The sequence below is a fragment of the Kogia breviceps genome, chromosome 7 (assembly GCF_026419965.1).
Source record: "Kogia breviceps isolate mKogBre1 chromosome 7, mKogBre1 haplotype 1, whole genome shotgun sequence".
NCBI lineage: Eukaryota > Metazoa > Chordata > Mammalia > Artiodactyla > Physeteridae > Kogia > Kogia breviceps.
In genome coordinates, this window is record NC_081316.1 from 71,706,815 (window position 1) to 71,728,903 (window position 22,089).

At 36.8% G+C, this 22,089-nt stretch overlaps 1 protein-coding gene across 1 annotated transcript in view; it reads right to left on the minus strand.

Annotated features, from left to right (window-relative positions):
• Positions 1-18,916, minus strand: part of CEP126 (centrosomal protein 126) — a 149,109-nt gene extending 130,193 nt beyond the window's left edge. The window contains 2 exon segments of the mRNA XM_059070246.2: positions 11,781-11,900; positions 18,504-18,916. Of these exon segments, the coding sequence (XP_058926229.1) occupies positions 11,781-11,900; positions 18,504-18,631 (248 nt within the window). The 5' untranslated portion in view covers positions 18,632-18,916.
• Between the last annotated feature and the right edge of the window lie 3,173 nt (positions 18,917-22,089).

Below are 22,089 nucleotides of genomic sequence, written 5' to 3' on the forward strand. Positions count from 1 at the left end.
GTATTAGAAATATAAAAGAAGAAAGGTGAGGGAACTTCTAGAAAGAGAAAGACTAACATCAAAAAGGAATAAATTTGTGGGGGGAGGAGTCAGATGGCAGAATAGGAGGACTTGGAATTTGCCTCTCCTCACAAGTACATCAAGAATATATCTACAAATGGATCAATTCTCACAGAGCATCTGCTGAACACTAGTGGAAGCCCCCAGACACCTAAAAGGACAAGATAAATCCCCACACAACCAGGACAGATGAAAGAAAGAGAAAAAAAAAAAGGAAACAGGAAGGAACCATCACCTCTGGCAGGGAACTGAAGGTGAGGAGAGGTTCCCGCACTCACAAAAGCCCATACATGGCAGGGAAATCAGCTGGGGCAGAAAGGGACCTTTGGGGGATTGAAGGGAAATGCAGCAACTGTTCTGTAGAAGGCAGGACAAAGTAAGAACTGTGTGCATGGCCCATGTTGCTGCTCTGCATACCCCAGCCTGAGTTGTGTGTCTCCAGGTGTGGAGGGAGGCTGGGTGCTGGAAAGTGGGGTTTGGAGAGTGGACCCAGGAAGGGGACAGCTGCCGGCTGTGAAGAGACAGCCTGAAGGGACAGGAGTAAGGAGCTTCACAACCTGGAAAATTTTCTGAAGAATCCTGGAGCACTATAGAAACAAGGCACCATTGTTGAGTGGCATGCAAGGGGTGGGGCCGCAACTGCAACTCCCCAACCCGCCAGCCCCCTGCCTCTGTGGGCACTGGGAGGTGCACCCATCTGAGCAGGCCCACCTGCCCCTCAAGCCAAGGTGTCCTCAGCGCACAGGCTCCAGAGTCCTGAGCTCCACAACTGCCAAAGCCTCCTTTGACTGCACATGGGGCCTGCGCATGATGCCCATGCCAAAGCCTCATCCAGAATCAGCCCTGGGCACCCCAGCCTGAGATAGGAAGCTGCCAATGCTGGTGGGAGCTGAGTGCTAAAGTGTGGTGTTAGAAGAGTGGATCCGGGGAGAGGACTGCTGTTGGCTGTGCAGAGACAACTTGAGGAGACGGGAGTGAGGGGCTCCATGCCTGGGAATGCTGCTAGAGGAAGCATGGTCTGCTTTGGAAACGAGGTGCCATTGTTGACTGCTGTACAAGGGGCAGGGTCACCATTGCAAAACCTTCCCCATCTTCTGGCCCCTGCCTCCATGGGCACTGGGAGGGACTCCCACCAGACACATCCCAGTCTGTGGCATCTTCCTGCTGGTCTCTGCCACAAGCACTTTGCATATGCCACAGTTGTGGCCTCCTTCTCCCTCCCTGGCCTGAGCGAATAAGTGCCCCAACCAGACTGAGGGACCAAACTGGCCACTGCTTTTGCCTCTCTCTCACCTGGATGGCAAACAGAAACCTGAGGGTGGCCCACATGCAGAGGTGGGGCTAAAACCAAAGCTGAGCCCCAGCGGCTGTCTGACCAAGGAAGAGGAATGGAAATCTCTCTGTGCAGCTGCACAAGCCACAGATTAAATCCCAGTGAACTGATTGGTAAACCCTGCACCTGCGGAATATCTGAATGGACATTGAGTACTCCCACAAGTGAGACTGGTCTAACTTTGGCAGCTGTGGACATTGGGGGAAAGTGCATGCGGGAGTTGGGCCAGGTCAGAATCTGAGCTGCCCCCACATTGACCATGGCAGGTCCAGAGACCTACCTAGAGGCACAGGAGGGCCTCCTGGGGAGGTGGGGGTTGACTGTGGCTTGCTGTCAGTGGGGGACAGGGATACTGACAGCGAAGGACTCAGGAAAATATTATTACTAGTATTACTTTTTTCTCTCTTTTTCCTTTTTGTTTTTGTTTCATTTGGTTCTATTGTTGTTTTCTGGTTTTTAATTATATTTTATTTTTTACTTACTTTTTCTTTAGTTTTTTCTTCTTTTGCTTTAATTAAAATTTTTTCTAAATATATAATTTTTAATTTTTTCTTTACTTTTTTGTTTTGTGATTTTTTCTTATTTTAGTTTTGATCATTTTTTGTGTTTAATGTTTTCTTTTTTCAGCTTGCTTCTGTTTTTGTTCTGTTCTTTGTTTTCATTAGTTTTGTTTTTACTGTTAGTTTTGTTTTTATTGTTTGTTTTTGGGTTCTTTTGTTTGTTAGGTTGTTCTCTGGATTTTTGTTTTCTTTTTTTGTTTGTTTTCTTTTCTTTCTTTCTTTCTTTCTTTCTTTCTTTCTTTCTTTCTTTCTTTCTTTCTTTCTTTCTTTCTTTCTTTCTTTCCTTCTTTCTTTCTTTTTGTTTTTATCATTTGTCTTGGGTTTTGTTGGTCTTCTTTTTTTTTCTGGTTGTGCCACACAGCTTGCAGGGTCATAGTTCCCTAATGAGGGTTCAGGCCTGAGACTCATGGGTAAGAGCGCCAAGTCCAAGATGCTGGAATGCCAGAGAATTTCCGGTCCCAGGGAATATTAAACGATGTGAGCTCTCCCGGAGGTCTCCATCTCAACAGCAAGACCCAGCTCCACCCAACTGCCTGCAGGCACCAGTGCTGGACGTCCCACACCAAACAACCAGCAAGACAGTAACACAGCCCCATCCATTAGCAGACAGGCTCCCTAAAGTTACTAAACTCACAGACACCACAAAACACACTACCTGATGAGGCCCTGCCAATCAGAGGGACAAGACTCAGCTCCAGCCACCAGTTCAGGCACCAGTCCCTCCCAACAGGAAACCTACAAAAGCCCCTGGACCAATTTCACCCACCAGGGGACAGACACCAGAAACAAGAGGAAATACAACACTGCAGCCTGTGGGAAGGAGACCACAAACACAGTAAATTAGAAAGAATGAAATGACAGAGAAATAGGTTACGGATGAAGGAGTAAGGTAAAAATCCACAAGACCAAATAAATGAAGAGGAAATAGGCAATTTACTTGAAAAAGGATTCAGAGTAATGATAGTTAAGATGATTCAAGATCTCGGAAATAGGACGCAGGCATGGATTGAGAAGATACAAGAAATGTTTAACAAGGACCTAGAAGAACTAAAGAACAAACAGTGATGAACAACACAATAACTTAAATGAAAAATACATAAGAAGAAATCAATAGCAGAATAACTGAGGCAGAAGAATGGATAAGTGAACTGGAATATAGAATGGTGGAAATAAATGCCACAAAACAGAATAAAGAAAAAAAGGATGAAAAGAAATGAAATCAGTCTCAGGGACCTCTGAGACAACATTAAGCCCACCAATATTCAAATTACAGGGGTCCCAGAAGAAGAAGAGAAAGAGAAAGGGTCTGAGAAAATATTTGAAGAGATTAAAGTGGAAAACTTCCTAAACATAGGAAAGGAAATAGTCACCCAAGTCCAAGAAACCCAGAGAGTCTCATACAGGATAAACCCTAGGAGGAACAAACTGAGACACATATTAATTGAACTAACAAAAATACAATACAAAGAAAAAGAAATATTAAAAGCAGCAAAGGAAAAGCAAAAATAACATACAAGGGAATCCCCATAAGGTTATCAGCTGATTTTTCAGCAGAAACTCTACAGGCCAGAAGGCACTGGCAGGATATATTTAAGTGATGAAAGGGAAAAACATACAACCAAGAACACTGTACCCAGCAAGGTTCTCATTCAGATTCTACAGAGACATCAAAAGCTTTATAGACAAGCAAAAGCTAAGAGAATTCAGCACCACCAAACCAGCTTTACAACATATGCTAAAGAACCTTCTCTAGGCAGGAAACACAGGAGAAGAAAAACACCTACAAAAACAAAACCAAAACAATAAAGAAAATGGTAATAGGAATATATATATATCGATAGTTACCTTAAATGTAAATGGATTAAATGCTCCAACCAAATGACACAGACTGGCTGAATAAATACAAAAACAACACCCATATATATGCTGTCTATAAGAGACGCACTTCAGACCTAAGGAAACATACAGACTGAAAGTGAGGGGATGGAAAAAGATATTCTGTGCAAATGGAAATCAAAAGAAAGCTGGAGTAGCAATACTCACATCAGACAAAATAGACTTTAAAATAAAGACTGTTATAAGAGACAAGGAAGGACACTACATAAGGATAAAGGGATCAATCCAAGAAGAAGATATAACAATTGTAAATATTTATACACCCACATAGGAGCACTTCAATACATAAGGCAAATGTTAACAGCCATAAAAGAAATTGACAGTAATACAATAATAGTGGGAGATGTTAACACTCTAGTAACACCAATGGAGATATCATCCAAACAGAAAATTAATAAGGAAACACAAGGCTTAAATGACACATTAGACCAGATAGACTTAATTGATATCTATAGGACATTCCATCCGAAAGCAGCAGAATACACTTTCTTCTCAAGTGCACATGGAACGTCCTCCAGGATAAGTCACATCTTGGGTCACAAATCAAGTGTTGGAAAATTGAAGAAAATCGAAATCATATCAAGCATCTTTTCTGACCACAACACAATGAGATTAGAAATCAATTACAGAAAATAAACTATAAAAAACACAAATAAATGGAGGCTAAACAATATGCTACTAAATAACCAATGGATCACTGAAGAAATCAAAGAGAAAATTAAAAAATACCTAAAAATAAATGACAACAAAAAGATGATGACCCAAATGCCATAGGACTCAGCAAAAGCAGTTCTGAGATGGAAGCTTGTAGCAATACAATCCTACCTCAAGCAACAAGAAAAATCTCAAATAAACAACCTAACATTATACTTGAAACAACTAGAGAAAGAAGAACAAACAAAACCCAAAGTTAGTAGAAGGAAATAAATCATAAATATCAGAGCAGAAATAAATGAAATAGAAACAAAGAAACCAATAGCAAAGATCAATGAAACTAAAAGGTGGTTCCTTGAGATGATAAACAAAATTGATAAAGCTTTAGCCAAACTCATCAAGAAAAAAAGGGAGAGGACTCAAATCAATAAAATCAGAAATGAAAAAGGAGAAGTTACAACTGACACCACAGAAATACAAAGGATCATAAGAGACTACTACAAGCATATGCCAAACATGGAAAATCTGGAAGAAATGGACAAATTCTTAGAAAGGTACAACCTTCCAAGACTGAACCAGGAAGAAACAGAAAATATGAACAGACCAATCACAAGTAATGAAATTGAAACTGTGATTAAAATCTTCCAACAGACAAAAGTCCAGGACCAGATGGCTGCACAGGCAAATTCTATCAAACATTTAGAGAAGAGTTAACACCTGTCCTTCTCACACTCTTCCAAAAAATTGCAGATGGAGGACCACTCCCAACCTCATTCTATGAGGCCACCATCACCTTGATACCAAGAGCCAACAAAGATATCACAAAAAAGAAAATTACAGGCCATTATCACTGATAAAAATAGAAGCAAAAATCCTCAACAAAATACTAGCAAACAGAATCCAACAGCACATTAAAAGGATCATACACCCTGATCAAGTGGGATTTATCCCTGGGATGCAAGGATCCTTCAATATATGCAAATCAATCAATATGATACACCATATTAACAAATAGAGGAATAAAAACCATATGATCATCTCAATAGATGCAGAAAAAGCTTTTGACAAAATTCAACACCCATTTATGATAAAAACTCTCCAGAAAATGGGCATAGAGGGAAACTACCTCAATATAATAAAGGCCATATATGACAAATCCACAGCTAATATCATTCTCAATGGTGAAAAACATTTCCCCTAAGTTCAGGAACAAGGCAAGGATGACCACTCTCACCACTTTAATTCAACATTGTTTTGGAAGTCCTAGCGACAGCAATCAGAGAAGAAAAAGAAATAAAAGGATCCCAAATTGGATAAGAAGAAATAAAACTGTCACTGTTTGCAGATGACATGATACTATATATAGAAAATCCTAAAGATGCTGCCTGAAAACTACTAGAGCTAATCAATGAATTCGGTAAAGTTGCAGGATACAAAATTAATACACAGAAATCTCTTGCATTCCTATACACTAATAACAAAAAATCAGAAAGAGAAATTAAGAAAACTATCCTATTTACCTTTACAACAAAAAGAGTAAAATACCTAGGAATAAACTTACCTAGGAGGCAAAAGACCTGTAATCAGAAAGCTATGAGATACTGATGAAAGAAATCAAAGGTGACACAGACAGATGGAGAGATATACCATGTTCCTGGATTGGAAGAATCAATATTGTGAAAATAACTATACTACCCAAAGCAATCTAAAGATTCAATGCAATCTCTATCAAATTACCAATGTCATTTTACAAAGAATTAGAATAAAAAATTTTACACTCTGCATGGAAATACAAAAAACCCCAAATAGCCCAAACAATCTTGAGAAAGAAAAACAGAGCTGGAGGATTCAAGCTCCTGGACTTCAGACTATAATACTAAGTCATTTAAACAGTATGGTACTGGCACAAAAACAGAAATATAGATCAAGGGAACAGGATGGAAAGCCCAGAGATAAACCCAGGCACCTATGGTCATCAAATCTCTGATAAAGGAGGCAAGAATATACAATGGAGAAAATATGCTCTCTTCTATAAGTGGTGCTGGGAAAACTGGACAACTACATGTAAAAGAATGAAATTAGAACACTCCCTAACACCATACACAAAAATAAACTCAAAATGGGCTAAAGACCTAAACATAAGGCTGGACACCATAAAACTCTTAGAGCAAAACATAGGCAAAACACTCTTTGACATAAATTGCAGCAAGATCTTTTTTGACCCACCTCCTAGAGTAATGAAAATAAAAACAAAAATAAACAAATGGGATCTAATTTAACTTATTAGCTTTTGCACGGCAAAGGAAACCATAAACAAGACGAAAAGACAACCCTCAGAAAGGGAGAAAATATTTGCAAATGAAGCAACTGGCAAGGTATTAATCTCCAATATACACAAACAGTTCATGCAGCTCAATGTCAAAGAAAACAAACCACCCAATCAAAAAATGAGCAGAAGACCTATTCAGACATTTCTCCAAAGAAGAGATACTGATGGCCAACAAACACATGAAAAGATGCTCAACATCACTAATTATAACACAATGCAAATCACAAGTACAGTGAGGTATCACTTCTCACCAGTCAGAATGGCCATCATCAAAAAAATCTACAAATAATAAATGCTGAAGAGGGTGTAGAGAAAAGGGAATCCTGTTACACTGTTGTTGGGAATGTAGATTGGTACAGCCACTATGGAGAACAGTATGGAGGTTCCTTAAAAAACTAAAAACAGAGCTACCATATGACTCAGCGATCCCACTGCTGGGCATATACCCAGAGAAAAACATAATTAAAGACACATGTGCCCCAGTGTTCATTGCTGCACTATTTACAATAGCCAGGATATGGAAGCAAGTTAAATGCCCATCAATAGAGGACTGGTTAAAGAAGATCTGGTAAATATATACAATGGGCTATTATTCAGCCATAAAAAAGAATGAAATTGGGTCAGTTGTAGAGTTGTGGATGGACCTAGAGACTGTCATACACAGTGAAGTAAGTCAGAAAGAGAAAAACAAATATCGTATATTAATGCATATATGTGGAATCTAGAAAACTGGTATAGATGATCTTATTTGCAAAGCAGAAATAGAGACACAGATGTAGAGAACAAATATATAGATACCAAAGGGGAAAGCAGGGTGGGGATGAATTGGGAGATTGGGATTGATTATATACAGTATCGATACTACATATAAAATAGATAACTAATGAGAACCTACTGTATAGCACAGAGAACTCTACTAAATGCTCTATGGTGACCTAAATGGGAAGGAATAAAAAAAAAATGGAGATATATGTATACATGTAGCTGATTCACTTTGCTGTACAGTAGAAACTAATACAACATTGTAAAACAGCTATACTTCAATAAAAATTAAATTTAAAAAAAAAGAATTCACCAAACTTACCAGTTGAGGCTAGTACTGTAAACTAAATAAAGCTTAATAGCTCAAGGACAATAAAGTAATATAACAGAGTAGAATATTTGATGCCCATAATGATGATTCTAAGGCATAAAGAATAGGATCAAACTGCATTTATCATAATTTGTATAAAAGATTACAGAAATATGCATTGCAATTTAGAAAGATTTATATAAATAATGTCAATAACATTTGCATAATTGATAAGTATTCCATTTCTGACAGTGCTCTTCATGCACCACACATAACTGACCTTTGACTCCTATTGACCCTACCTACTCAATCCCGACTTTACCTTCATACTCTACCTTCATACCTTCTCTGGCTTAGATCACTATAACAGCTTTCTACCTGTCCTTTTTGCCTCCAGCCTGTGCTTTCAATTCATCCTCTACCCCTCTGCTACAATGAGATAAAATATAAACATGATCATGATACTTCTCTGATTTCACTCTTTCAACAACATCTCAGAGTCCTAAGGATAGGGTTTAATTTCTTCAGACTGACACAAAAGTTATTTTATGAAATGACTCCTATCAGCTCTATAGCTTCCTTTCCTGATACCCTTCCACATTTTCCTGTGCCTAAATCACATAAAACTTTTGTCTTTTATTTCATAACATTAAGCTTTTTCACATATTGTCCTCCTTTATCTCTCAAGTACCCTAACTCCTGGTTATTTATTGCATAGCATTGCCATCCTTTATTACTTCACTATTAGTAAATTGAGGGCAAGAATCATGCATTTTATTTTTATCCTCTAGTATATGAAACCCAGTAAATGTTAGTTGAATGAATAAATGCTGTACTGTATGACATTTTAAATGATCAAAGATAACTTCTAAATATACTAAATTCCTTTAATTTTCCTTTAATATATTATGAAGATATTATGGATAATATACCCATGGATATTTAAACCTACTGATATCTGGATTTATTTGAATCTGTTTATATTTTTCAGCTTATACCAAACTTCTATATATGCAGGTTTGATTAATATGACTTATTGCTTAAAGTATAATTCCTTATTTATTCTAAGGTACATTTTTCCTGCTTCATGGGGAACTCCAAACTCCATCATTCTCAAAATAGATAATGCAGCTACCCTATACTTCATGTTCACCAAGTAATTCATTCCGTGATTCTCTAGGTAATTTTTTTTCCTGCCTATAGGACATGTAAGGAATCTTTTTTTCATTGTAGATTTTAGTGATTCTTCCTAAGTGCTTGTCTCTTACCACTTGGTAGTGTTCCCTCTTCTCTTTATTTGGGCAGTTTTCCCCATTCTGTCTTTTTCTTTCTTATTCAGCCAGTTAGTTATATAGTTCCATAGAAGTTTTGTCTGGTCATCTGAATTTTTAAGCCTACATGCTTATATTATATTGTTTTAAAACTATCTGAAGGTTCCTTTTGAGTTCTTTACTTCCTAAAATTTATTTCAATTTATTTTCCTCATGAAGTCATGTTAAATCAGATTATTGACATTTCTAATGTTTAGTGATAAAACAGATTAACCAAAATTATTATTTTCTCCCAATATGATGTTTAATAATTGGTACTCAATTAGCTATGCTTGCTGATGAATAAATGCCTATTCACTAATTTATCAAAAGATAGTTCTAAAGTTGAAAATTAAAAACAATGTAGGAAATAAGTTAATTTTCTTTATGTGTGTATATATTAAAATTACTTGGTCTACTAGAAAGCCTACTAGAAAGTTACCTGAGGATGTGATCCAGCAAACTAATGTTATAAAACAAAACAAAAAAAGGGATGCTATGAGGCAAGAAACTGTGGCTCCAATTCCTGAGACCAATAAAGGGAAGTCTCAGATGCTTGTTGTGCATTAGGTCTAAAAGGTAGTAACCAGTATCTGTTGTAGCAGTACCTAGTGATGAAGGGAGGAGGACTGGGAGGGAAACAAAGGGGACTCCACTGTATGGACACTGAGTGACAGAATGGAAAACTTAAGAATGTGATAAAAACATACAAGAAAAATACTGGCAATAGAAATGCAAAAAATAATAAATAACAAGAAAATTAAAATGTGTGTGATTTTAAGTGATTAATGCAAGTAAAACAAAGAGCACTTGGTGCTATGAACATCTTTTGAGTACTACTGGGGAAACAGTACTGACAATGTCAAAGTATAAATTTGTCTCTTTTTGTAGAAAAAGCAGTGTTAGGAGAATATCTCTACTTGTAGGAAAAATATTTTTTTCTAAACTCTATGATCATAATATGAATAGACAGCATAAACTTAGATGAGGTTAAGCATAGATAGATAGGCCAAAAAATCCATAATGATAGACATATTCTGAAATTCAGAAGTGCACAAATAATTTGGTCCCCTTTTAAAAGGTGAAATATAGAAACAAAAGATTAGTGTTTTAAAATAAAGTTTTATGTGGCTTTACAAAAACAAAAAGGGTTTGTTTTTTTTTTTTAACCCCTCCGTAGGGTGACAGAAAAATAAAACATAATGAAATTGTATTGGAAACTGTTCTGTCTTAGAATTTTAAACCAAAATTTTTCTTCTATATTTTCTACATCAGAATTCTTATGGGTGTTTGATGAGAGAAGACAGGTAGGAACTTTATGAATCAAATTCCACATATAAAGCCTGCTATTTCATATAGCAAGACTATTATTAGAAAATTTACAATTGGCAAATATTAATTTATTAATCAATAAAATAAGCTTAATGAAGAGCACTATGTGACAAATACTTGTACATGCGTTCTCAACTATTCATCTCTAATATTACCTTTTTTGCTCTATGTAACAATTCCTTGAAAAATATTGTATCAATTCCAATCATAAGTAAGAAACTGAAGCTCAAAGAGATTAAATAACTTGCTCTAACTCATGGAGCTAGGATTTAAACCTAGATCTCTGATTCCAAAGCCCATGACCCTTTCAAAATATGATTATTCATTTTTATTGAACTCCTACCATGTGCCTTTTATAAGCTCCAGGAGCTGAAAGGTAGGAGAAAAACAGAAATACATAAATACAAAACAAAAACAAAAACAAGCTTCATTAAATACTTTCAACTATGCCAGGCAATATAGAGTTAATCTAAAGAGAATACAGTGCCAGAAAAAAATTACACATAAACAGTTTTGTATTCCCCAAATGGGATTTGCAACATATGCCCAATGATGGAGTAATAAATTCTAGGGCTTTTCTACTATTCACCTATTGCAGAACTATGAACAAGGTAGCAAAAACAACAATAAAAATGGCATAACCACTCTGTATTAAAAAAATCTACTAATTCAAACACATCTTAAAAAATGTCAAGCAGGGATAGGATGGTTTGCATTTTTACTTTATTTAGTTTCCAGTTTATACTAGAAAGTATTTTTTTTAATGGAATCATTTATAAAATTTTTAAATAATATTTCCACAATTATTCATATTTTCCACATTTTTCTGACTGGATGAATGAGGGTATCATATATAGAAAAATTATATATAAGTGAATAATGAATAAAAATCAAATATGTTCTATTAGAGCTTAAATGCTAATTGGTAACCTTTTATCATAAAATGTTACAAAAAATGAAGAATACTTTTTATAGTCATTTTAAGAAGTGAATATGACTCTAATAAGTTATATGACAAGAAAAGACTGCTACAGTCATGGTCAGTAAACTAGATGATACATCACTATCTTTGTGCTGTGGCAGAAAAACAATAAAATTTAAAAGCCACAAAAATCTTGATCAATTTTATAGATAAAACACTGTCATGACTGAGGTTCATAAAATGTTACAAAGTAGAGAAATGATTAATTTATGACTTTGAGTTTCTATGTTTCTGAATAAAATAGTTACTTACTTTTTTCTCTGGTTTGACTCCACAAAATATTTACGTGCTTGATTTCGACAAAGTTTTTGTTGCTGCAGTAATATTTGGCGCTCTTCTTCTAAATTTTTCTCAAAATGGATTTTCATATCTCTAATGGCAACATAAAGTTAAGGACAGTGGTTACTGGATGAGTATCAGTGTTATCTGATAAATACAATTACAGCCTCATACTAATGATGTAATGATTTTTTGTGGAACAATTAGTATGTGTACACATCAGTGTTAGTGTATGACCGGCACGTGTTTTATGTAAAAAAACTCTTGACTTGGTATTAGAACTGAAGATACATTTTACTTTCTTTGGGGAAAAAATTAATTACTTTTAGATATCATGAGCCCAGATAAGGAGACTACATATCTTTTCATTCATTATACAGATATTTGAGTACTTATTAACAAGTTACTATCTTAGGCATGTATATAGAAAAATGAAAGAAGGTGATATCTCATTAATAGAAATCAGATGAATTAAACGTTTCAGTAGATCCTTTAATCCATTGCATGAAAGTCATATTCAAATATTAAAAATCAAATAGCAATATAACTGGCAAGTTTGGGAATATAGTTTACTTAGTGATTTACTCATAAGTTAAAAAACAAACCATTAGGAAAACCATACACAGTAATGTTTACTCAGAATTTTGCCAGATACGGAGTATTTTAGTTATCCTAATTATCCATTCATTTGAAATTTACTGTATAAAATTAAACTTTCTTTAAATAAGTTGAATTGATATGGTTAATTGATGTCCGAGCTTATTTAGTTACATTCCAACTGGCATTATTGAATGCCTTTATCAAATTTACCACAGTATTTTTCTGTTTTTAATGATTTTGAAGTTTTAAAAAGTGGCCATTCAATTACCGTTTTCAGTACCTCATCATTAGATGTAGATGCATACAAGATTGTACTGAAGTTATTTATTACAGGGCATGCCTATTTGTCTTTTTAGAATAAAGAGTGTGTTTAAATTTTCCCCCCTCAAAATAAAGGTATGAAATTCTCTTTAAGAGTTCTATTTAATCAAGATTTTTATATGCCATAAATATTAATGGTAAAACAATATAATACATTAAATAATAAATTATGCTGTACATACGTTGTTAATTCAAAATGTGTTAATTTTAGGATCCGGCAGTGCTTCAGCATCAACATAGTAAAAAAAAACCTTATATATTTCAAAACAAGCACGTTTATTTGAACTTTTTGGTCATTTGAAACTTTGCTAATGGGCGTTTTCAATTGTGTTGCTATTTAACCATTTTTATGCCATTGCTCAAAATTAATTTACCTGTATTATAACATTTTGCACTACCTCACCATAAACAAATACACGCACTCACACACAATATTTTTACTTAAAGTTTCTTTTGAAGGATTTATAAAAATGAAACAGAAAGGGAAGCAATCTGATTTTTTGTTGTTGTTGTTAGCACAGAAACAGCTAAAGATTTAGCTTATTCTTTTCTAATAGAGTACTTTATTAGAAAGAGTCAGACTTTAACAAGATGGCTAACTACGAAGTCACAACATGGCAGTGGAGGAAAGTGCAACTTCCTTTCAGGGTACCCAAGAGTAAGATTGTGGAGGGAGAAAAGGAAGAAGTTGCTTTGGCTCAGGTGAGAAATATGCAGGCCTATGATGCATGTGGAGATAATTCTATCCTCTGTTTAACATGCTTGAAGTCTCACCACAGGAACATAAAGAAAATCACAAATGTAATGTTTGTAATAATGTTCTGACAACTATATATTGTTAAATTTAATTAAATGTCTCTTTCTCTCTATAATATACACATGTATTATATATAATACATATATAATATTGCCTGCCGAGTTGTAAAAAATACTGCTGCCTTTGCATCTCTTCAAAGTATGGTATCCAAATTTAAAAAATATTAGATGGCTGGTTAAACTTTTATTTTTCACACAAGCTGTATTGTAAAGGTAAGATATTTCCATAAGAATCACTGTTAAATAGTTGTCCAAAGGAAGGTAATTTTTATATATTTAACAGTAAAAAAAACCCAACCAACAACAAACCCAAGAATACTATGGGCATGTAATATATAATGATTATAATTTAAAAGCATAGCCTAATCTACCCCACCTCATCCTCATCTCTTCCTCTCCCAATTTAGTCTTTTTCTAATTGTAGCTCATTTAGGTTGTTTTAAATATGTTACCATCACTAATAACTATGAATCATATAACCCATACTCTTGTCAAGTTTATTAGAGCCATCCAGATTCTTTTTCTTCTTCTCTGTACCTCTCCACAGACTTGGCTCAGATGCTCTAAATCCCTTGTCTGGACTACTTCAGTAGTCTTCTCACTCATCTTATTACGGTACTCCTAAACTTGCCATCCTCCATTTGAACCTCCACAAAACCAGCTAAACACAAATCTCATTGTGTTTCTCATTCTTTGCTGTTCTCTAAAATCTCCCTATCACCTTCATGATGCATTACAAATTTCTTGGAATATACAGCATTTTATAATCTGATCTGTTTTTTCAACTTCATTTTTCAACATTTCCCTGCATGACTCTGATGTCCAGCCACACTAAGATACTTATTAACAGAACAAGCCATGATGTAGTATGCCATTATCTTTTGGCACTTGCTGGCTAATTCTACTCATCCTTTCAGGGACACCTCAAGCAGCTCCTCCCCTACGAAGCTTTTTCTAACCCTCACTGGATGACTTGATACCCTCATGGGTACGTCATATGTGTCTCCTCTATATTTATGTAACTCCAATACCTGGCATGGTGCTTGGAATATGGTAATGGCTTAATAAAACCTTACTGAATGATTTTCTTGGAGAAAACTCTCAGTAGATAAACTAGGACAAAAGGTATACACATTTTTATAGCTTTTAGTGCCTCACAGACAAATTAGTTCCTAAAAGCGTTCTATAAATCTACATGTCATTAGAAATATATGAACATGAGTTTCTACACCTCATGAGCATAAGGTAGTACTTTTTTTTAGAAAGACCAAATGGAAAGTCATGTTTCATTTTGTATGTATTAGCAAAATAGAATAATTGCCATGTTGGGCAATTAATTTTTATTTTCCTCTTTGGTGAATTGTTAGTTCAGAGTCACTGGACATTTATCTATTGAGAACATCGTTTAAAAAATCAATTTCAGTAAATTAAATTTTTAATTAAAAAATTAAATTAATTTTAATCAATTAATTTAGTAAATTAACCCTCTATCATAGTTACTACAAATATTTTCCCCAGATAATTTGTTTTATTTAATTATACAATTTTCCCTTATGCTGAAGTTTTAAATTAATGAGTTAACTTTGAGATATTTTTCACTTGAAATTGATTCTTTCTTTTCAAAAGGTAGTTACTATACCTTCAAACTATGAAAAAGGTGAAGTTCTATTTTCTGTCAGTTTTCCTTTATGATTTTGTATTATTTTTATATTTACCCTTTTTATCAGTTCAAGCATATTTTGGAATGTAGTGTAAAACGTGACTCAAGGTAGAGATGGTGAATTTAGATTACACTTTTTTAGAGGTTTGACTAAGGAGACAGGAGATATTAGAACACAGTTAAAAGGGTTTGTTAGTTTTAAGGATAGTTAAGACCAGAGCATGTTTACAGGCTGTAGGGAAAGAAGGCTATTTGACAAAAGTTGGAAGTAAATTGTAAGAGAGAGTTAGGATCATTTACAATCCAGGGTTACTGAGAAGAGGAGATGAAAACTGGGCACAAGTGAATGGATTCACCTTCTACAGTAAAAGTGATATCCCATCAGCGAGCCTGGAATAAAAAGCAGGGTAGGGGATTGAGGGTGGTGATGGGAGTAAGAAGGTTTGTGTTGTTTGTTGGGAGGGACCTGAGGGAGTTCATGGCATCCATTCTCTTATGAAGTATTGTAGTAAGACAGTCTACTGCGAGTGACAGGAGGTGATCAAGATCTGGCACAGAAACTAATTAAGAGGAACAAGAGAGAACCCTTTTCTTGTTCTGGTGAAGCTGGAAACCATGAAGCTGTAGAGGTTTTGTGAGTTTTTTCTCTGACAGCATTTTTATTGTTGAGTGAAGGAGTAGAGAAATAGGGTTGTAGCAGTTACTGGGTGGTTGAGGAAGAATAGGAGTGCAAAGAACCAAGGATGTTGGTGAGAGAATATGTGTAGATAATTAAGAATAGGGTGTAAACTGGGTAGGGAATAAAGAGAGGCAAGGTGGAGGCTAGGATAAAATGGAAGGGGAAAAGACTGGAGATATTTATGAGAAAACAAGAGGTATAGTGTGAAGGGGACATGAAAGACCTTCACTTCTTTATTCTATTTCTATTTGAATTATTTTAAGAAATTGAACTTATAGAATTTCAGATAATTTTAACTAGATGAACTTCATAAGGTTTTGTTCCTTGCCTTTAGAGTCAGGGAATTCTGACTTGAGTGAGAGAACTTCAACAGAAAGCTGGATGGCCTCTGAGTATTGAATTCATATTTGGAAGTCACATGTAGAAATTTTACCAAGCCACTTGCTTATTTTAAGTCTGCAGTTCATTTTTAAAATTTAGTCATTAATTCAATAAATTTGCATACCTACTTTGTACCAGGTATCCGATATGAAACATTACAGATACTAAGAACATCCAAAATAATACAAAAGGTGCTTAAGTGTTTCTCCAACTAGTAACATAATGATATTCTTTTTTTTTTTTTTTTTTTTTTTTTTTGCGGTATGCGGGCCTCTCACTGTTGTGGCCTCTCCCGTTGCGGAGCACAGGCTCCGGACGCACAGGCTCAGCGGCCATGGCTCACGGGCTTAGTTGCTCCGCGGCATGTGGGATCTTCCCGGACCAGGGCACGAACCCGTGTCTCCTGCATCGGCAGGCGGATTCTCAACCACTGCGCCACCAGGGAAGCCCCATAATGATATTCTTGATTTAGTGTCATAGTCTTTATTACGTTCAAAAGAATTCCTCTATCCCAATTTAAATATATATACTAATTTTATATATACTAGCAAATATATATATATATAAACTAGCAAAAAGTATATTATATATATTTATTATATATACATACAAATGCATATATATATATACACACATACTAGCAAAAGTTGTTGGATTTTAGCAAAGCTCTGGGCATCTATTGAAATGATCATCTACAACTTTCTTAATTTTAACTATATATTTATAATTCAAGAATTTTTTTTTTGTAATACATTTCTTTATAGGAAACCAACATAATTCTGTAATTATGTCTATTTGGTTTTGTTCATTTGAGGTACTGCTGAATTTATTTACAAATATTTCCTTTGTTGTATCAATATTCATTCCTCATAAATTTAAAAATATTAAGCTTATGACCATTTCACTAATGAAAATGATGGAAAGATACACTTTGTCAATGAGCCACTGACAGTGCTTCCCTATTTTCTGATTTAGCTATAAATCAGGGTGAGTGTAATAAGAGTTCGGGGTCCAAGAAAATACAATGTCAAGGGGACAGAATCAAATCCATACAGAAAGCAATACAGTTTATTTCAGATTACTTCTTGAGCGAGGACAGTTTTGAGGAGTAGTAAGGGCAAAAGCCAAAGTGAATGGAGTTAATATGAATAGATGAAAAGAATTAGAAGCTGCTATTGCAGGTTAGGGTTTCTGAGAAGTTGACTAAAGAAAGAAAAGACAAAAGGGTTAAAAGCTTGAGGAAAGCACGATCAGTCGGGGGATATTTTACCATTAGTTAAGCTTTGTACGTATCTGTCTTCCTCACTAGAGTTGTATCCCAAGCACCTAGTCAAAGAGCAGGCATTAAATGAAAATTGGTTGTTGACTTGCTTTTAAAAGTGCAACATCCCAGAAGTGGAAGACAATAAGGATAAGAAAATGGGGTTTAACTTGAAAAGTGAAGACACTCCATTCTCTGACAAGAATGAAGATGATTATACAGCACCATCACTACCAACCAAGTCCTTTGAGAATACAAAGGTTACACTCTAATTATCGTAACATTCTCTGAAGGAATAAACATGGTTTACATATTTTGAAAACAAAACTCTTTCTTTCAATTTTCTACAATGCAACCAACAGCAATCTCAAAGGTGGGCTAGACCAATTCCTAGGGACAGGTCAGAGATAATCCAGTGCGAAGCCTCCGGGTCCTTTTTTCTGTCTGTTGTCTCTCTGACAACAGCCTGGGCAGAGGATGGAAAACAAAACAAATTAACCAACTGTGTTAGGCTTTAGCAGCTCTGGTGAATAAATCAGGGAAGTGCTAGGTTAACTGTTAAAACGGACTGTTTCAGGAGGGCAAAACATTTTACCTATTTGTGGAATTCTTTTCTCCAAGCAGCATGATTAATCAGGGGGTGGATAATGTGAAGTAAAGAGCATAACGGCATAACTCTAGAAGACAAAACAATCCCCATAGAACACACGGTTGATCTGTTTGAAAACTCACAAAAAAATTTACACCAAAGTTGAATGGGGGTGAGATAACAAGGTGGCCGGGAAAGCGGTCCTAGAATAGGATAAAATGGTATTTCAGGTTTAAGGGGAGCAACGACAGTTACTGAAACAAATATCCGCACTAAGATGACTAGCTAGTTTCTATCACCTTGCATCTGTGATAATGGGAATCTAATGGGAAAAAAGATGGGTCCCGCTTCCAACACCGCTACGCCGGCAGCCACGGCTGGAAGGATACAGGTAAGCGCCAGGTCGGTGACGCCCGCCGCTCAACCGAGGGCTGAGGGGGGCTCTGACGCGGGTGTCCGAGGATTCAGTGCCCAGTCTCGCGACCGCGCTCCGGGCTCCGGGCCTCCCGGTCATCATCCTTCATTCACCTCAGGGCCGCCCCTCGGCTCGCCCCCAGAGCCTCCCTCATGGCAGCTCCGGCTTCCTCCTCCTCCGCCCCTCCCTGCACTCCGTCTCTCAGGCCCCGCGTCACTGTTGCGGGAAGGTTGGCCGCGGCAGCTCTGGTTCCCGCACAGCGGCGCTCTTGGTTGTGGTGGCGACGGCAGCTGCAGCAGCGGCGACCTTGCCTGGCAATGGCAGAGGTGGCAGCCGCGACCCCAACGCCTCCGCCATGTTGACAACCAACCGACACCGCGTCCGTCGCGGCGGCTACCAGGCCGTGGGGGAGGGGCGCCAGAGGCAGCCAATAGGAGGCGCGGACTCCCGCCTGCTCCCCCCCCCCCCACCCCTCTGAGCTGACTGCGGGAGGCGGCCTGGAACCCTAGCATCCTCAGGGACGCGAGTCTTAGCAGGATTGGGGAGCTGACTTGTGCCTCGGAGCCTGACTCCGTTCTACCTCCCTTTTTATGATGATGTTTTCGTGAGGGTATTGAGAGTGATCAAAGACAGTGAGACGCAAAATCTTCAGATACAGGCAAACGCCACCGTGGGGATTCTGAAATGATTGCCTCGGGAATAATTCAGGGTAGGATTTGTTGTTTAGCTACCGAGTCCTGCTGTGGGGTTTGAGTTGTGTCTTTATGGAGCATCACTATCCCCAAACACCATCTCTTTTAAAAGGCTTTGTGGAGTGGAAATTTCCTTTCTCTGCATTCTCTCACCCACTCCCTGACGCTTCTGCCATTCCGTCTGCAAGTCGTCTTCCTTGCCATTTCCCTACTTATAAAGTCGCATTTCAAAGGCTTTTAATGGTGCCAGCCTTGCTGCCAGATTCTGGAAATAGATCATCAAAGCATAGGCGGCCAGGAAAGTAGTGCAAATTTAATTTAGTAATCTCCTGGGAAGATATGCCGAAAGAGATCATCATATTGAAATTGTTTCAAGCTCTTATGGAAAATTGGATTTTTTAGCCACCAGGTTTAGTGGTTTTGCAAGTAAAAATTTGAAAAAAAGGCTGAAACTCTTTGTTGGAGCTCATTTTAAAAGTACATATAAATTCTGACTGTATTTCAGCCAGGTTTTTTTTTCTTTCTTTCTTTTTGTGTGGAAAAAACTCCCAGATTGGAAGCAGAATGTACAAACAGAATAAAAATCACTCGCCCACCATTCAAATGTCTCTGTCTTTGTGAATCAATTTGTTCATTTTTAGAGTTCAAATAATAAACTTTTCCAGTTGAAGCTATTTAAAACAGAGTTTTTGCAAAGTTGGATACAATGACTCAGATTGGAATGTGTTCTGGTGACTGAGATTTAGAAGTGCCACAACAAATCCAATTTTTTTTTTTTTTTTTTTTTTTGCGGTATGCGGGCCTCTCACTGTTGTGGCCTCTCCCATTGCGGAGCACAGGCTGCGGACGCGCAGGCTCAGCGGCCATGGCTCACGGGCCCAGCCGCTCCGCGGCACGTGGGATCCTCCCGGACCAGGGCACGAACCCGTGTCTCCTGCATCGGCAGGCGGACTCTCAACCACTGCGCCACCAGGGAAGCCCAACAAATCCAATTTTGAGTTAAAACACAAAACACATAAACCCCCTTCAGAACCATGCCAAGAGGGTAGAATAGATAATCTTGACAAAGAAAGGCTAAATGTGTATATTGGGACGATTAGCTATCTTTGCAAATTTTTAACTGGTCTAGTCACAGGAATTTAAGTTGATTCTATTCTCACTGCTATCATCACAAGTCTGTTTCTCCAGGGCCAATTTGAGAGAGAGTAAGCAAAGTAGGGCAGTGTAAAGTACAAATAAAAGTGAGAAGGTTGTGCTTACTGTTTGAAGTATTTGGGCATGGTTAGCCTTCCTGAAAGTCTAGTTTTTTCTATATTATTAGTTTGATATCTCATCACTCATAGGCACCTTATTGCTTTGTCACATGGTATATTAGCATTAAGAAGCATAACTTGGTTTCTTAGTTGCCTACAGATGTTTACTCATATAATCATTCTTCATTCAGATGTTGCTTTACAATGATACCCAAGAAGAAAAGAAAACTTAAACACAATGTTACCAACTTTTTAAAAAATTACAGATCTATTTTTTCACCTTTAAATTATTTATTCCTTTCTTCAAAATGTTAAGCAGGTTTTTCATGTTTAAGTTGTACAGTCCTTTATTAAGTTGTATGGATTCTTTAAAAAAGGCTTTAAGATTAGCTATTTGGATAATAGAAAGATAATTTGAGACATTTATAAGTTTTATCTCTTGGCAGGAAAGATAAGTATGATTTAAGCAATAAAAAAGAGTATTACACTAAAGTCTCTCTATTTTGTTAAAAGAGACATATGAATTAAATACAATGGTTAACTTTTCATACTTCAAAAACCATAAATTAATTCATGCTTTTATGAAGGAAGTAAATATTGAGCACCTTACTATGTGCCAAGCACTTTCTAGGTGCTGGGATACAGTAGTGAGCAAAACTTCAAAGTCCCTATGCTCATTAAGCTTGAATTTATTTTTCTTTCCTACTAGAATATATGAGGTAGTGAAAAGTGCTATGAGGAAAAATGGAGTAGTATAGACAGATAGAGACTGATGTCAGTTCTATTTTAGATACGGTGTGGTGCTCAGGGAAGACCTCCAAGGAAGGGAAATTAGGGCAGAGGTCTGAATGAAGAAAGAAGGTTGCCACTCAAATATTTGAATGAAGAATATTATCTAGAAGCAGTGGGTACTTTAAATACAAAAGTCTCTGAGGGCAGAATTTTATTTGATATGTTCAAGGAACAGCAAGAACACCACTGTATCTAGAAAAGCGTGGGGTAGGGGAAGTGTGCTAGGACTTGAAATTGGAGCAGTGCATGGGCAATGTCCTTCTAGTGCAGTGGAGATTTATGTAGTGTACAAGGGATTAATATAAAATCCAACTTCCAGTGGAGGGAAAGCCATAGGAGACTTTTGAGTAGGAGAGTAAGATCTAATTTAATCTTTCAAAAGGATCACTCTAAGGCTATGAAGAAACTATGCTACAGTCGATAAGGCTAGAAACAATGAGACTAGATAGAATGTGTTATGGTGGGCTGGGTGAGAGATTATGGTGGTTTGGACTAGGATGGTAGTAATAGAGGTGGCAAGAAGTCTTCCAGATTTTAAACTTGAGCCAGTAAGATGTGTTGATGCATGGTTGTGGCAAGTGAGTGGAATTTTTTTAAAAAGAGTCAAATATGGTTCCAGCTCAGATTTGGAGCTGGAACCAACTGCATAAAGAGTATTACCATTTCCTAAAATGGGGAGGAGTAGGTTGAGGGTAGGAGAAGGAATAAGATTTAGGTTTCAAATATGTTAAATGTGAGATGCCTATTAGACACCCAACTTCATTAACATGGTTTCAGAAATTGTTAATGATGTTCTATTTACAAAAGAAAATATAATAACCAC